General features: G+C 39.0%; 1 protein-coding gene across 1 annotated transcript in view; it reads right to left on the reverse strand.

Moving 5' to 3' along the window:
- The window catches only part of PREX2 (phosphatidylinositol-3,4,5-trisphosphate dependent Rac exchange factor 2), a 289,194-nt gene that overhangs the window by 33,993 nt on the left and 237,247 nt on the right, over positions 1-17,954 (reverse strand). Inside the window, exons 36-37 of the mRNA XM_037892468.2 lie at positions 13,023-13,089; positions 10,578-10,768 (exon numbers count right to left, since the gene is read on the reverse strand). Of these exons, the coding sequence (XP_037748396.1) occupies positions 10,578-10,768; positions 13,023-13,089 (258 nt within the window). The remainder of the gene's footprint in view (positions 1-10,577; positions 10,769-13,022; positions 13,090-17,954) is intronic.

Below are 17,954 nucleotides of genomic sequence, written 5' to 3' on the forward strand. Positions count from 1 at the left end.
CTATTGTGTTTGTTGGTAATGCTACTGCATCACGGAATAATCAAAATCTGCCTTGCCAGGTATTTTCAACCTTCAGCTACCAGATGAGTTCTTGCTTGCTGAAACAGGAGACAGTAAATTTATAGAGACAGGAGACCAATCCTGGAGGATGTGTTTTGTAACCCAAGCTACTACTTCCATTCAGGAAGGCCTCAAACCTGATGCCTTTTGGTGTTTTTACTAATGTATGTAGGTTTTCTTTAAACTGTTTCTTGGAGGGTGGAAGACTGGCTTCATCTTTCAAGAGAGCAACTGCTAATTAGACTAGTCTCTGGCAAGGAAGACAACTCAGTTTCTGAAATAGATGAGAAACACAAGATCCTGAAGGAGATTTCTTACAGAGGAACAAGTTATTTGCTCATAAGAAATTGTCGTTATGAGCACTTCATCTAAGAAAGGAAACATCTTCCTTTCTAAAGCATGAAACAATTATCACCATGAACTTGATAAATACCCTTGGAGCAAACAAAATCCAGAAGGGAAGGTCCTTGAGTTAAGTTTCAATTGAGGACTGCAAAACAGAGACACATTTCATGATAGAGTTGAATAGGTGTGTATATTTAGTCATATTTCAGTTCTAAATAGGACTAATGCCCTGATTTGTAGCCTTTAAGGTTTCTACCTTGGGACTTCAGTCCTGCATATGTAGATTTATTAGGTTTTTAGTATAAACCTCTTTGGAGTTTGCTAGCTCCTGAAACAATGAACTGAGCCTCCAGGGGTCCAACCCTCTGGACTACAGCAATGGCTCCAGAGCCTCTGAACACCATTTCCCAGCCTGCTTAGGGTCCAGAGCAGGGATAGAATAGTCAGCAAACTCCTACAAAAGTCAATAGGGAGTTTCTGATTAAGTGATTTATATAGACAATGTGCTGGGCCAACATGGAGCTGGTCAGTCTCTTAGTTGGAGGGGACAAGCAGCCTTAGAGACAGACAAAGGGATTCATTTTAGTTTAGCTTTTGGACTGTTTGAGTTTGGAGCTGAGATGGGGCAGCACAGCTTGGGGTCAGGGAGTCTCTATTCAACTCCCACTCTTCCACAAAAGGAGAGTTTGAGCTATTGTGGGATTTAGAACATGATCACGAAGTGCCAGTCCTGTGGAGACCAGCAATCAGGAGGGCAGAGAAGCAACCTGGTGCCAGCTACCTACAGCCAGCCAAGATCTCCATAGGGCTCCAGACCAGGGAGTCAAGAGAGGACCCTGCCCCACTCAGGGCTGAAGATACTGTAAGGGAACCCCTTTCTTTTTGTTTAAGCTGACCAATGTTCACAGCACTCCAGCACTCATTGCAGGACTTATCTTCAGCCTCTTATCTGCCTGGAACGGTGCTAGAGCGGGAGCTGAGAGTCTGTGTACAGTGGTGAATGCAGGGAGGTGGAGGATTTGTTATATTATTGGTATCATAGTTTTTTTGTTTGTTTTTTCACCTTAGAGACTAACAAATTTATTTGAGCATAAGCTTTCATGAGCTACAGCTCACTTCATCGGATGTATTCACTGGAAAATACAGTGGGGAGATTTATATACACAGAGAACATGAAACAATGGGTGTTACCATATACACTGTAAGGAGAGTGATCAGGTAAGGAGAGCTATTACCAGCAGGAGAGCGGGGGGTTGGGGGGAACCCTTTGTAGTGATAATCAAGGTGGGCCATTTCCAGCAGTTGACAAGAACGTCTGAGGAACAGCGGAGCTGGGGGGAGGAGGGAATAAACATGGGAAAATAGTTTTACTTTGTGTAATGACCCATCCACTCCCAGTCTTTATTCAAGCCTAAGTTAATTGTATCCAGTTTGCAAATTAATTCCAATTCAGCAGTCTCTCATTGGAGTCTGTTTTTGAAGTTTTTTTGTTGAAGAATTGCCACTTTTAGGTCTGTAATCGAGTGACCAAAGAGATTGAAGTGTTCTCCGACTGGTTTTTGAATGTTATCATTCTTGACGTCTGATTTGTGTTCATTTATTCTTTTACATAGAGACTGTCCAGTTTGACCAATGTACATGGCAGAGGGGCATTGCTGGCACATGATGGCATATATCACATTGGTAGATGTGCAGCCTCTGATAGTGTGGCTGATGTGATTAGGCCCTATGATGGTGTCCCCTGAATAGATATGTGGACACAGTTGGCAACGGGCTTTGTTGCAAGGATAGGTTCCTGGGTTAGTGGTTCTGTTGTGTGGTTGCTGGTGAGTATTTGCTTCAGGTTGGGGGGCTGTCTGTAAGCAAGGACTGGCCTGTCTCCCAAGATCCCACCATCAACCTCAGCCTGGATCAGTCCACACAAGAGATCCACCTCCTGGACACCACAGTGCCAACAAGCGATGGTCACACAAACACCACCCTACACTGGAAACCCACCGACCACTATGCCCACTACATGCCTCCAGTCTTCATCCAGACCACACCACATGATCCACTGTCCACAGCCAAGCTCAACGACACAACCGTACCTGCTCCAACCCCTCAGACAGAGACAAACACCCATAAGATCTCCATCAAGCTCTCCCACAACCACAATACCCACCTGCAGAAGCGAAGAAACAGACTGACAGAGCCAGAAGAGTACCCAGAAGTTACCTACTACAGGACAGGCCCAACAAAGAAAACAACAGAATGCTACTAGCTATCACCCTCAGCCCCCAACCAAAACCTCTCCAACGCATCATCAAGAACCCACAAATGCATCCGATGAAGTGAGCTGTAGCTCACAAAAGCTTATGCTCAAATAAATTTGTTAGTCTCTAAGGTGCCACGAGTACTCCTTTTCTTTTTGCGAATACAGACTAACACGGCTGCTACTCTGAAACCTGTCATAGTTTTTTTTGTTAATCTTAATCCTTTTCTTCCTTACAGAATTTGTTTCCTGTCCCTAGTAAATCCCCCTGTGTTATTCTGTTCTTTTGGAGTGTGACATTTTATTCATTGGAGCTTGTAGTAATGTACTGTGTTGTTTGTGTACTGGGTTATAGTCCTTCTGAATTTCCCAAGGGACAGCACCTTTGTTTCCCAGACACAGATTGGAGTCACTTTGGGTGAAGGCACCAGGCACCGAAATAAAAAACCCAGGACTCAACCCATGCCAGGGGCAGGGACAAGCCACTCTGATTAACTACCAGGGAGGTTTGAGCCAAGCCTTGGGGAAGGGGTAACATTAAATTCAAAATTAGCCTATTTTTTGCAAGCAATGAAACATGTTGAAGATAATGATGCCCTCTTCCCTAGTTTTTAACAGGAATGAGTGCATCCCTCCATACCAGAACACCCCTCTCTGTTGGAAAAGGGGAACTATTTAAAGGGGAGTGAAAATAAATTCAACTGAAAAACCAGAACAGTTTCTAGGACTCACTCATCTGTCAACTTTTGCGTTTTTTCAAAGACTATACAAATGGTTTTAGAAACATCATAGATATCCCATCATTCTACCTCAAATTTAATGCTATTATGTTAGTGGTTGGAAATTTTCAGGTAGGCACTAGCTATAGAAGACCTCACCTTGAATACTGTTTGTATGCCAAGAAGTTGGACTTGTCAGGAAACAAAGAATAGAATTTTTAAAGGTTTGAATTGTCCTGTGCTTCTTGTCTGCTCAAGCTTAATAATGGTGTCAGGATAGTTCAAGAACAAACTTGACCACCATATACTTAGTCTGAACAGCATCTTCTTCAAATGAGTAAGAAAGGGTTTCATTTTTAAGTCCTTGGCAGATCAAATCAAGCTGTTATCCATTGGGAAACAGCAATCTAATTTATTTCATGTTGTAGAAGAATTCAGATTGTTCAATTTAATTCTTTTTCATCACAGAATCAAAAGAACTTATACACAAGTTGATTCTAGACAGTTTGAAGGGGTCTATTGGATTTTTTTATACTGGTGTTTTCTGTAAGAAAGATTCAGATTCTTCCAAAGCCCTGAGTACTAGAGAAGAAATACCGTAGGAAACATAAGAGTCTGGTTCTGCAGGTTGAAGTGAGGGATCTGTATATCAACCCAGGCAGTTAAACATCTACCATAGTGCACAGAGGTGAAAGGAGCAAAGAGGAAAAAACTGTGCTGGAATCCTGTTTGGAACCATCCCACTCAGTTCATTTGCATGCATTTCTCTGCACTTTTTAAATTATGTGCTAAGCAGAATAATGTTTCAACATATGAAACATGAAAGAGAACTGCATGTGACTAACATCATTCCTAATATGCATGTTAAAAGTGAATAGAGCAAAAATGTGTAGAGTATAGAAAAGGAATATAAATAATAATAATAAATAAATATAGAAGGGGAATATAAATCAAAATTGTTATGGACTACTTGTTGGTTTTCAATGTGTTGTTTGTGCTATCTTTTAGGACAAGTTCCCACATCTCTAACTGCCTTTGAATTCTAACAAGCACGGTATTAAACATTCTACTATCCTAAATATTTATATTATAAAGGAGAAAAAAATTTATTTCTGTCTCAGTGGATAAGGGATCATAAAAATATATTAAAAATAAATGGAGATAGGGATAGTAAAATTGAAGGGAAAAACAGTGAATATTTAACAAAGAGAGAGCAGCAGTGAAATCAAAGTTTAGATCAGACTACTTCTTTGAAAGGATTGAGACACACAGGGACTAATTCTGCTATGCATGCTCATGCTGGCATGTACTTACTCATGCAAGTAGGCCTGTTGAAGTCAACAGGCTTACTTACATGATCAAGTGGTTCAGCGTAAGAGTTGCAGAACTGGGTCCCAAGAAGAGATCTTTGCAGCACAGTTTTATTGATTTCAGAAGTAAATTTCTGTAGTCAAACTTCTAAAAGAAAATTAATGTATAAAGGAGAATTGAGATGAGAACAACAAACATATAGTTACAGTGGAGCTCTGTGTTGCTGTTTGGGAGATCTGGGTTTGTTACCCACAGCAGGTGTGTTGCTCCCTGGACCTTCATGAGCTGGGCAGGCTTCAGGAGCACAATTGACCTTTGGCAGAACCTGTCTCATCACTCAGCAGAACATCTGCTAGCCTAAATCCCGTGGCTTAAAGGAGCAGCAATTAGATGCTTTAAAGAAGGAAATCAAAATACAGAAAAAATAATAAAAAACAGAGGTATCTCCAGAAGATTCATAAAGGTTGTAAAGGACACACTCTCGTTTCTATTCACCAGGAAATATAAACTTATAAATAAACTCAAAAACTGCATTATTTGAATATTTTAAATAATTCATTTTAGTTTGTATTCCTGCTAGTCTCCAAACGGAGTTCTGCAGCTGCTGCACCTAATTTCATTTTGGCATGGAAAGAGCTCGGGTCTGTGCAGCACCGTCTGTCTCTTCCCTCTGGAGCAGGAACTGGCATAATGATTCAATATTTAAAAGTGCTTCTGATCAGCTACATTTGTACAGACTGATTACAACTTCAAATAAAATGAATATAGGCAAAGAAACCCTCGTATCATTTACTGGAGGCTAGTTAATTGGCAGGTAGAATAGCAACGTCTTAACTAAATGAAGTAAAATTGAATAGACCATAACTAGTTATGATGAAAAAAGGCAAAATAAAACATAAAAATCTGATTCCTTAGAATCACATTAATTGTAATTCCTGATGTTGAATCTGCACAACAGATTCATTTTATGATAATTTATGGGGAGGTTGTAACAGACATATACCACAAAGGACAGTGAAGGTTAAAGGTACTTATTATTCTCTGGTTCTTGTTCAGCTGATTGAAATATACTTGAAAAAGACTTCTGTCTGGAATAGATACAGTATTTCTAGTTCTAATGTCAATTGACAAACATAAAAATCAAAGCAAAGTAATCACCAGAAATTCAAAATCCCCAATATTATCTTGGATATGGGAATGAAAATGTGAGCTCTTTCAAGCTGTTTTAGTCTCGTACAACGTAAAAAGCAATTTAACTTGGATCAGAGAGAAATAAGAAACCAAAACATTGCTGAGACTGAGGGGGTCACAAGTGATAGTGACAGTTCAGCCAAAGTCTGTAGTCCAGTGGTTTTCAGACTCTTCCATAATGGGATGCCTTTTTCCATATTGATACCCTGACCCAGAACTTTCCTCCCATCTAGGCAGGATCTGGCTAATACTCACTCCCATCTTCCACTGAGTAGGAAGGAAAGGGCAGTGTGGTCACCACCCCTCTGACATCAGTTCAGGACCTCCATGTTAAGAATGTATGCTCTAATCTAGTAGTCAGTCAACAAAGTTTAACTAGAGAAATGTGGGAAGATCCAGATTTTAATTTTCTAGGAAATATAGCCTGAGACACTAAATTCTGACAGAGATGGGAATAATGGTTTGCTCAGTTCCCATTCCCCGAGAGTAGAAAAAAAGGAGTGATCAGTACAGCATCCTGAACTCTGATACACACTCCTAGACTGAGACTCAGGTCAGGCTCCATGAAGGATCTTACTTTGGAAACCAGGTGAAAATAAGTTCCAGGGGCCAAAATCTGGGGTTTGCATATTTAATGCAGATATGTGGAAACACGAACTAGAGTCTGTTACTGTCATATTGTTCATCTTTACCCTGGTAAGAGGACTGATCCATTGAAGAAGGTTTCTCTCAAAGGGTAGCCTACCCACAGGGCTAACATACAATATTTTATTAGAAATGAGAATTCAGAATGCCATGTGTCTAAACTATCAGGTTTAGAAATAGAGGTCTCCTCTACAATTGCTTGCTAAGATTAAATCTCATTCTACCAGAACAGGGGCAAAACACTTATCACTACTTTTTATGCCTGCTTAACTATTACAGCAAATCTAGTCCTGAAGGATTTCAGGGAAGAGTTAGATCAGCTCTGCTTGGTGGACCTAGCCCCATCCTCTAGCCCCATCAGAAGCTTGTCCCCCTCTATCTCCTTCAGAAGCTTGTCTTTCTGCTCTGGATCATCATCCCCTGATGCCATTCCCATCCTTGCCTTGCACCAAGCAGCATGTATGAAAGGGGCTGGTGGCAGGAATTCCAGGAGTAGAGTCAGTGCCAATAACCATGGCAGTGGGGAGATAAGGCTGTGCAAAGGCAGATCTCTACCTGGTAAGCAGGAGGCTCTCTGCCTAGTCATGAGTGAGGGTGAGGTGCAATTTCAGCAGGCCAGAGAGCAGACCCTGTGGGCACGGGGAAAGCTTGGGAAGTTGGAATGCTTGTAATCAGCACCAGGGCGTGGAAGCACAGAATACACCATGAGTAGGCTAGAGAGACAAAATAAGATGTGAGCTGAAATTTCTTAGCTCCCATCCCCCAACACAGAACCCTAAGGACAAACATACTCATGACACACCTTGTCACATATAACACAGATGTTAAAGGATGCCATCCCACTCCTTGCTGCTGTCCCAACAGCACTACAATTTCTAACTTTAAGTCCTCTCTAAATAATTGCTCAAAATTGCCTTCTAATTCAATAAATGCAGTGTTTTTTCTTAACCTTTAAAGATTTGGGCCAAAAGAACCACCCCAAAACCTGGGGTATAAAATCTGTTGTAGTTTACTACTTTGTCTTTCAGAGTAACAGCCGTGTTAGTCTGTATTCGCAAAAAGAAAAGGAGTACTTGTGGCACCTTAGAGACTAACCAATTTATTTGAGCATAAGCTTTCGTGAGCTACAGCTCACTTCTAAGGTGCCACAAGTACTCCTTTTCTTTTTACTTTGTCTTTGTGGACCTATAGTAAAAGATCTCTAATTGATAATGCAAGGATTTTTTCTTGATCTTCCCCCTGAACACATGGCTGCCAGAAAGGCAGTGTCAGTAGATAAGTAAAATAATGACGTCTTTTGCAAAGGCTCAAATGGCGCTGCATTCAGGGACTGTAGAGCTACATTCATGTTTTTATGGTTAAGTGTTCTAGCCCTTTACTTTACAAAGATAGCTTGCCCTGATAAATCTTTTGACATCCCGATGTAATCCTCTATGTGATCCATTTAACTCTACCTCACTGCTCCTAAAATAGTCTATAAAAATCAGTGTGTCTGATTCCTAATCTTTTGTTTAGGCCCCTGTACTTCATGAGACATTTTATAATTTATGCATATGAATGGGCACTGCCGCTGAGTGAATAATTCACAGTGTATAATTTATTGAAAGAATTGTCTTTCTGTTCAAGGATGTCAAGCTTATGATTTTATCAAATACATCCCCATTATTTAAAGTTATATTCCCAATAATTCTGAATAGTTCATGATCTGTAAGTTGTGCACTAGCTGTTCATTCTCCATATTTGATATTCAGGCTGCTTTGATAGGACATGTGGTTCACATGGTATGTTTCTGTCCTCCAGTTGAGTGTAACTCAAAAAAACCTACCACAACAAACAGATTTTTGACAAAATATTCACTTTTGCGAATTCAAATTTCATTTTCTGTGAGTATGCTACAATAGCGACTTAAAATTCACCATTTTTCAAATATTTCTGCTAGTAAACACTTTCTCTGTGTAGAATATTCTCCAGAAACTCACAAACCCAGTTAAAGTGAATTAATTAACCATTCAAATAAATATTCATGGTACTATGCCCATCTCTAATAAGCACCAGAAAGACAATTATGCCCAAATAGAACCCTCTCTTTCTTCCACCTATGATAATCTTTGGATGTTTGGCTATAGATAAAGCATATGCACACAAACGCATAATTCTCGGGGAGACAGGTATCTAATATTCCTGTCAATAGGCCAGCCTGAATAATTCATGACCTTTCAATTCTTGGGGTCGATCCATTTTTAAGTACCACTGTTCTTATATAATATGTGCTGGGCAAGGCTGAACTGTTTAAATCCCTGTTCACTATGCAGATGACAGTCTCTTTCACAGTAACATTTTAAACGAAAAATCAAGGGAAAAGGCACATGGGAGACAGAAGATGCTGCTCCTCATTGGAGCAGTGGAGGGAAAAGAAGGAAAGAAATGCTGCCCATATTTCCATTGGTTGAGTAGGAGATTTAGCTGGAGTTATAACTTGGAAAACGGGATTCTCTAAGTCATCAAAAATGTCTTACCTGTAAAAATGTTAAATCTGGATAAATAGATAGAGTAAAGCATAAAGGCTTTATGGCCTTCTGAAAATGTCATGCTGATCCAGCTTATATAGTGTTCCCACATGCTAAAGGAAGGATAAATACAACCATCCTGCTCTGGTACAGGGGATGGTATTAAAAATATCATTATCTCATATAACTGCCTAAAACAGAGTATTATAGAGACAAATGGATGAGGTAGACCTGCAGAAGGACATGAAGACGACCTCTGTGTGGCTTGAAAGCTTGTCTCTTTCACCAACAGAAGTTGGTACAATAAAAGATATTACCTCACTCACCTTGTCTCTCTAAAACAGAGGACAATATACTTCATGCTACATACACTAGTCTGCCAATAATGCAGTGTCATACAAATGCGCCATCAGATCGTAGTTGATAAAGATGGCAAGTCTGTTTCATAACATGCACTTATTGATTGTTTCTCTGATACCTTGTTGACCTTTTCCAGTTTGTCATGCCTGATATTCTGCATTGGACTGGCACTATACTGTTTTTCCAAAGTTCTTTTTAGAAAGATGGACAATACTTAAAATTAAGAAGAAAGTTATTTTTGTTATAACCCAACAAACTTGTAATTGATGCTGCTCAAATGAAAATTTTCGAAGGATCAGAAATTAATTGTATAAGGAGTTTGAAACAGTGAATCATGAGAATGAACACACCATTTTTAAACTGATAACTGGAATCTATAGATTGTATCCTGATGGATACAAAAAAGGATCATGTTAGCATCAGCTTCTGGGTTGTATAAAGAACCATACAGAATACTTACCTAAAGATTATTTTCCTCAACTATTATTCTTTCATGTTTGCTGTAATTCACACAAAGTTCCAACCCTACCCCACGGTACTTACATGTACTATTTTCTTGGATGAATTTCACTACCATCCTGGTGACCTTTATAAAATTGGTTATTTAGACGTATGCTAAGGTCGCTCAGAATTTAGTACAGTGCAGTATATAGCAAATCAATTGAAAATTCAAAATATCAAGTGTCTGAGTTCATTTTCTGTAATCAAATTGGTCATGTCAAGTATTACCCCAGGATATAGTGCTTCTGGTTATTCTGGACCAGACCTGCAGTAGTGCATACATAGTTTTGGTTTTTGAGATCTATTGCTACTAAGATTCCCTCCAGTGTATAAAACAAACACTAGATGTTAAAATGCCTTGCCTATACTGGAGTTCAGTATAAAATACACAATATATTATGCAAATAGGAAACCTTCCTTGTCATGCTTTAGAAATTTTAATATTTCTGCCTTGTACTAATTTGTACGACGAATAATCTATTGCAACTATACAAGCTAAAATTATATTGCTCATTTTGTCAATCACTGCAACTACTTTTATCTTCCAGATTCTCACCATGAATAATCTTTTAAGAGTCCATTAGATAGATACTAGTACACTCAGAAAAACACGGAATAAAAATTATTCTCCAAACTGGATTGCAATGACTGACTAAAGCAAAGATAGTGGATAAATTGCCATACCGATGAACTCCACTATTGCACATTATGATGTGGCAAGCTCCAAGTCTGCTACAGAGTTCTGAAGAAACTGACAGCAATCCAACTCCAGAGGCACTGCAAGCAGTGTAAGCACAGGCTGCTGTGCGCTTGGATCGGATAAAAGACACTACCAGTCGGTAAAGTTCATCCAAAGAATTGAGGGGCCGCATCAGCTGCAAGCAAAGGAGAACAGAGAGATTTAGACATTTGCCATCAAGATGCATGTGAAGTTCTCTTCTGGGAGGGTGACAACTAAATTGTTTCTGAGTTTAATGACTCCAGACTAGAACACATGAGCACTGTGGGCCAAACCCTGAGTCCAGCTGCTTTCAAAGCACACAGTTGAAAGGGTACGCACAAAGCACACAATGTATGACAATATTTAAGACTTTTTTTTTTTAAATTGCTATATGGGTATTTTCATTGAATGTATAATCCCTGGGGCGCATCTCTACTGTGTTAGCCCTCTCCACCTGACTACACATGGGCAGGCCACCTTATTCCAGGAGTATTTCCAAAGAAGGAATAATGCAGTGAAAGACAAATGCAAAGATAGACACAAAAGGGAGTAGTGCTGGGACTGATGCACGACCACTAAGAGAAGATCAGCATACAGGTAAGACAAAACTGTCCTATGTTTATGCAAATGGCCTTTCCTGACTAACTACTGTTACTACTAATCCTGACTAACTACTGAAAGAATATTAGAGCGACTAGGTGGGTAAGGTAATATCTTTTATTGGACCAACTTCTGTTGGTGAGAGAAACAAGCTTTCGAGTTTACACAGAGCTGTTCCTCAGTTCTGTAAGCTCAAAAGTTTTTCTCTTTCACCAACAGAATACGGTCCGATAAAAGATATTACCTCACGTACCTGGTGTCTCTAATATCCTGGGACTAACAGAGCTACAGCAACACTGCATACTGAAAGAATAGTAAGCAGTAAAATGGGAGTGAAGAAACCACAAACAATAATAATTAACTTTGCAACAAAACTGAAAAGAAAGTACAGGGGTCGGCAACCTTTCAAAGAAGAAGAGACATTTTTTTGTTTTGGTCTTTGACCAAAATAATTCGAGAGTCACATCACACACAAAGCTACTTGTAGAGTTAAAATTTATCAGCTAATAATAATTGAACATAATAAAGTTATTACTACTCACGAATACTTTTAATGAGACTTCTGCCATTTGAATTTGAATATAAATAGGAGGGCACTCCGGGCTGGGGCAGGGGATTGGGATGCAGGAGAGGGTGCGGGGTCTGGGAGGGAGTTTGGGTGCAGGAGGGGGTTCTCAAAAAACGGCTGCCTGCAAGGGGACAGCCAAAGAGCCGCCTGTAGCTCTGGAGCCACAGGTTGCCAACCCCTATACATACATAGAGAAAGAGTTTAACTGCATAATATTGAATTTATACATACACGTACACATACACACACACACAAAGATAGGAAAGACTGTCTTCATGATCTGGTAACAAAAGGCTGCGTCTCTCCCACAGTGTTTGGTAAAAAAGTGAAATGAGGCTCAAGTCACATTGCAGTTCTTGTCATACAAAGCCCTGATTCTCTCTGCCCATGAGATACCTAGGGATTCCCATAGAGAGAAACCTGCTAACCAAAGAAGAAATGTTTTAAAATCTAGAAAAGCACTCCCTAATGGCAATTTTAATTCACCAGGGAAATGGTAGCCTTACTTATACTTATATTTACCTATATTTGAAAAGTCCACTGGTTTAACTGAAGTGATTTAAAAATAAATGTAGCTAAACCAATGCAAACTGCTTACATAGACTCACTTAACATCGTTTAATGTTTAGTTATATCAGTTTAGCTTGCACTCGTTTCAACTGGTACTAGTTTCTAATTGAGACAAGGCTTTATGAAATATAAAACTGTAGTCTGTAAAATGGATGTCAGATCAAAAGCTGGACATCATGCTAGGTAGTGCTTTAGGCATAAAAGAAGGATTTTCCCCCCCTTAAAATGGAAAGAGGAATCCATTTTAGGGGAGCCATCGTGGGAAAGTTCTAAGGGCAACCTTGTGAGGAAAATACTGGAGGGACTGTTCTTTATGAGACAGTGCACCAACTTCATTCTCCTGGGCACAGGGACTATTGCCTGCAAGCACCCCTGACAGTACCCAAAGGGATAAGGAGGAGACCAGGCCATGGCTCTGCCCCTTTACTCTCTGCTAAAGTCAGAGGAAACAGGTCGGCTTCACACATGAGCATGTACTGCATTTCCTGAAGCACAATGCCTCCTACAAGGGCAATGCTATGTCAGACCATCCGTAATGCAGAGCTGGGGTAAAAGCCATAACAGAGCCCTGAAAAAATACCTCAAAATAATTCAACTCAAGCCAAAAGAAAGGGATTAGGATAATGTGTAACTTACAGAGTTTAATTAAACACTTAATGTTATTGTTTACCTTATCTATATAAGCAGCTTTAGATGTTGAATTTGGAGGGAGGTTCGACTTGTCCAGGTAGAATGCCCTGAGAGTACAAACAAACAAAACTGTTAATTGTTTAAAAGCTTCTATAACATATACTTTAAATATAACTGAAAAGTCCTTTGATTTATGAAGGGTTTTTTAGACTTAAGGACATGAGACAAGAAAGGGCTGGAACAAAATTAAGGGTAAGGGTGCACTGATGCTCTTCTTTTTAAAGACATTATGAACATGTTTTTTCTTGGCACGCTGCAGCATAATGGGTCACTGAATGATGTGCATCTGAGTATAGACTGGGCATCAGAACTTCTGCAGTGTGTTTTACTGCAAAGTTACTAGAAAAACTTGGATCTGGAATTGGCCTTCATCAAAATCTTCCATGAGAGAGACTTGATAACTGTTCGGATTTTAAAAATGATTTTGAGACCTTTTGCATTTATACAGTTTTTGATTCTCATGCACTGCATGCTTGTGTATTAGCATATGGTTATGGAAGTTAATTATATTAGAGGAGCACCCCAAATATGCTAAGCACAGTGCAGACATACAGAAAGACATTGTCACTGCCCCGAAAGGCTACAATATAAAAAGAAACTAAAAAAACTCAGAGTGGGGGAAAGATATACCATACAGGCAAAGTGAACAGGGTGATGACTGGAACTAATCAATTTTTATATATACAACAAACTATCCTCAACTGCTTCTCTGCATAATTTCCACCCACCTATATGAAAATGATTTGGTGTATAAAGAAGCAACTGAATGCAAATATTGTTCATCAACATAAAAATAAAATGCAATGTGAGAGAGAAAGACCAACAGACCCAGAGCCAACCGCTTAATAATTAATATTGCATAGGAAGTATCTGTAGAACATAAAAATGCAGCATGTATTCTGTCAAAGGACAGAGGCTGGTATTCCATATGGTACACAGTATGCTCAGCTCGTGTTCACAGACCTTCCATATTATCCTTTTCCTCCCCTGTCCTAAAACTGAATAACCCCACTCCTTCAGTACATAAGAACAGCCATACTGGGTCAGACCAAAGGTCCATCGAGCCCAGTATCCTATCTTCCGATAGTGGCCAATGCCAGGTGCCCCAGAGGAAATGAACAGAACAGGTAATCATCAAGTGATCCATCCCCTGTTTCCCATTCCCAGCTTCTGGCAAACAGAGGCTAGGAACACCATCTCTGCCCATCTTGGCTAATAGCCACTGATGGACCTATCCTCCATGAATTTATCTCATTCTTTTTTGAACCCTGTTATAGTCTTAGCCTTCACAACATCCTCTGGCAAGGAGTTCCACAGGTTGACGGTGCGTTGTATGAAAAAATACTTCCTTTTGTTTGTTTTAAACCTGCTACCTATTAATTTCATTTGGTGACCCTTGGTTCTTGTGTTATGAGAAGGAGTAAATAATACTTCCTTATTTACTTTCTCCACATCGGTCATGATTTTATAGACCTCAATCATATTCCCTCTTAGTCGTCTCTTTTGCAAGCTGAAGAGTCCCAGTCTTATTAATCTCTCCTCATACGGAAGCCGTTCCATAACCCTAGTCATCTTTGTTGCCCTTTTCTGAATCTTTTCCAATTCCAATATATCTTTTTTGAGATGGGGCGACCACATCTGCATGCAGTATTCAAGATGTGGGCATATCACGGATTTATACAGAGGCAATATTACATTTTATGTCTTATTATCTATCCCTTGCTTAATGATTCCCAACATTCTGTTCACTTTACTGACTGCTGCTGCAAATTGAGTGGATGTTTTCAGAGAACCATACACAATGACTCCAAGATCTCTTTCTTGAGTGGTAACAGCTAATTTAGACCCCATCATTTTATATGTATAGTTGGGATTATGTTTGCCAATGTGCATTACTTTGCATTTATCAACACTGAATTTCATCTGCCATTTTGTTGCCTGGTCACCCAGTTTTGAGAGATCCTTCTGCAGTTCTTTGCAGTCTGCCTTGGATTTAACTATCTTGAGTAGTTTTGTATCATCTGTAAATTTTGTCACCTCACTGTTTACCCCTTTTTCCAGATCATTTATGAATATGTTAAATAGGACTGGACCCAGTACAGACCTTTGGGGGACACCACTATTTACCCCTCTCCATTCTGAAAACTGACCATTTATTCCTACCATTTGTTTCCTATCTTTTAAGCAGTTACCAATCCCTTTTATCCCATAACTGCTTATTTTGCTTAAGAATACTGGAGGAAAGGAAGCCTCTGATCTATCCTCCCCTCACAGCACCTGCTGCAGAACCCTAACACTGTACAAATGGTTCAAAGAAGACTAACTTGTTATTAAGAACTGACTCATTATTCCCCAAGACCCTTTCCTTACTCCCCAGTGACAGCTCACCATATCACAAACATCCAGTGCATGCTACCTATCAGTGGTAGCACCACTTCATCGTCTGCATGCTCATATTCATAGACCAGAGAGAATTTTTATTTTTCCAACAGACGTATGAGTAGCATCACTTATCAGACACTATCACCAGCCTACCATCTATGTGGCATTTTCAAATGTCAGTAAATTAGTATCAAAGACTCCCTATCAGTAGCTATTGCTGGTTTCCTTTAAGGTCTGGCTGGAGCAATTTCAAAGTGTTCTGTTACTCTATGATGCTCATACAGCTGTTCCTGAATGTGCTGCATAGAAATCCATGGTGATAGCATATCTGACTTCACTTGGTGGCAGCGAAGGCCACTCTTGAACTTGGACTAACAAATTCTGAACAAGATGTTATGCAGAGCAGGGTAGGAGAACATGAGTTCAAATCTGTTGTAACAGCTTTACTTTTGAGTCACAGAAAACAGTTTATTATTACAAACAAAAAATAATCTATTAAATTAATAACTGGTCCTTGTCAAAAATGGGAAAATTTTCACAAACATTTTAAAGAAAAAAAATTGGGGGAAGTAAAAAAACATCAAAATTTTGAAAATTTCACTCAGTTCTATAGATTGTAAAATAACTGTAAGCAACTTAAAGTGAATAAAAGGATTTATAGTTGTTTTAATAGGAGATCAGTATGGTAGTAAGGATGGATAGTGAGATAGAAGAAAATGAACTTTAAAGAGTAGATTAAATAAAGGAACAAACTGCTTCTTACTCCTCTAAAAGACAATGAAAACTAAAAAGTATGAAAAACAAAGACCAGGCAGCTGAAACCACCATGCTTGTCCTTCTGTCAGTGGCAGGGCATCTGACACCTAAGCAGAATTGGTGTGGCTTATTACCTTGGTGCACTGTCAATAAGATGAACTGCCAACAGTCTCCATCAGGAGGAAGGCACAGCCTATCAGTGGAGGATTGCTGGAGATGGCATGTGGTAGAAATACCATGTTTAATTTGTAACTAAAGAATTATTTTAAACTACAGTAAAGTATGAATATGAAAATAGAAAGGAAATGTGCACTTACAGCATCATCCACAAATGATAGGATCATCCTGGGCCCCGATCCTGCAAATACATATCCACTTGCATAACCTTACTCACATGAGTGGGCCCATTAATTTCAATGGCACTGTTCACAAAAGTAAAGCTATTCGCATGCATGTGTTTGCAGGGTCAGGGCTACAGAGTGCAAATTTTAATAACCCTAATTATTTGAGTTACCAGTAATAACTGCCCTATTAAAATCTGACACCCTCTAATACTACTAGAGTCTGCTGCATTTAGTTTTGTGGTTTTGAGAGGATATTTTTTTTTCCAGGCAGAAGATGTAGATTCACCCCAAAAAGCCATAATGATACTGATCTAGTTCTATTATTTACAATTAAAGTGAGTCTGTAATGCCACCTTGAATAAACTCGGCTTCCAAAGGAAATTGAAGAATAGAGAAGGACAAGAGATTTGCGGGAAAAAATTGCTATTAATGCTACATGACTGGCCACAGTGCATAACAGTTACCTCAGCAGTAACAGACCAACCTTTTCTGTGTTACCGTATAGCAGAGCTAAAAACAAATGTAAGTGTCATTATGCCATTCATGTATTGAAGATTACCAGAATAAAAGCCGACACTACTTTCTGCTGCTATGCCACAGGGAAATTTACTCATTCAGAATCTGTTCAGCATTCCCATCCTCTTTATACCATTTTTTCAGCAAATTCAGCTGCATTAAAAAACTAATAACTAAATACAGAACAGTATACCCACTAATGGACTATACAAAAAATAACCTGCTCCATGCTGAAAATGAAGCAAAATGGGCATTGTAAAGGGATACAGAATTAAATTAATTGCTACATTAATAAAGTCAATTATTCATTAACCTAAAGTACTAAAATTAAAAAATCAATTGAACAATATTAATTTTACAAATCTAAGATATCCTATTAAAAATGAAACCATAGCTAGAATCAGCTAGTAGTCCCAGATATTTCTCAAGTGTTTTATTTTTCATCAAACTTGTCTTCAGTTTTTCTCTGAACATGACAAATTGTGGACAGCGTATACATTTCCAAAGCACTTCACTTAATTACTGAATGCCTGTTAAGGTCCTTAATCAAATTTCAGGGGAAAAGGTAATGGCAATCTTGGCACGGTACCCAAATTGGATGATATTTTCTAATCCATTTGAAGTGAACAAGAATGAAATCATAGTACTTTGCGTGCATGCACCAAATGTTATTAGAACTGCTCTAAAAAAATTTCCATTTGATAAGCTGTGGTAGACCATTCTTATTATAAAAAGATAGAAAACTACAGTGAGTTACCACATATAGTATATTTTATCAAACAAGCGTTGTGCAACAATCTTTAATAATGGAACAAATATTTGGAGGGAACTCTGTAAGGGAACTAGGTAGAATAAACTGCTTGGGTTTAAAAAAAAAACCTGTCAGATAAATACATGCTTTTTTGATCAAGCTA

Source organism: Chelonia mydas, chromosome 2 (assembly GCF_015237465.2).
Source record: "Chelonia mydas isolate rCheMyd1 chromosome 2, rCheMyd1.pri.v2, whole genome shotgun sequence".
NCBI lineage: Eukaryota > Metazoa > Chordata > Testudines > Cheloniidae > Chelonia > Chelonia mydas.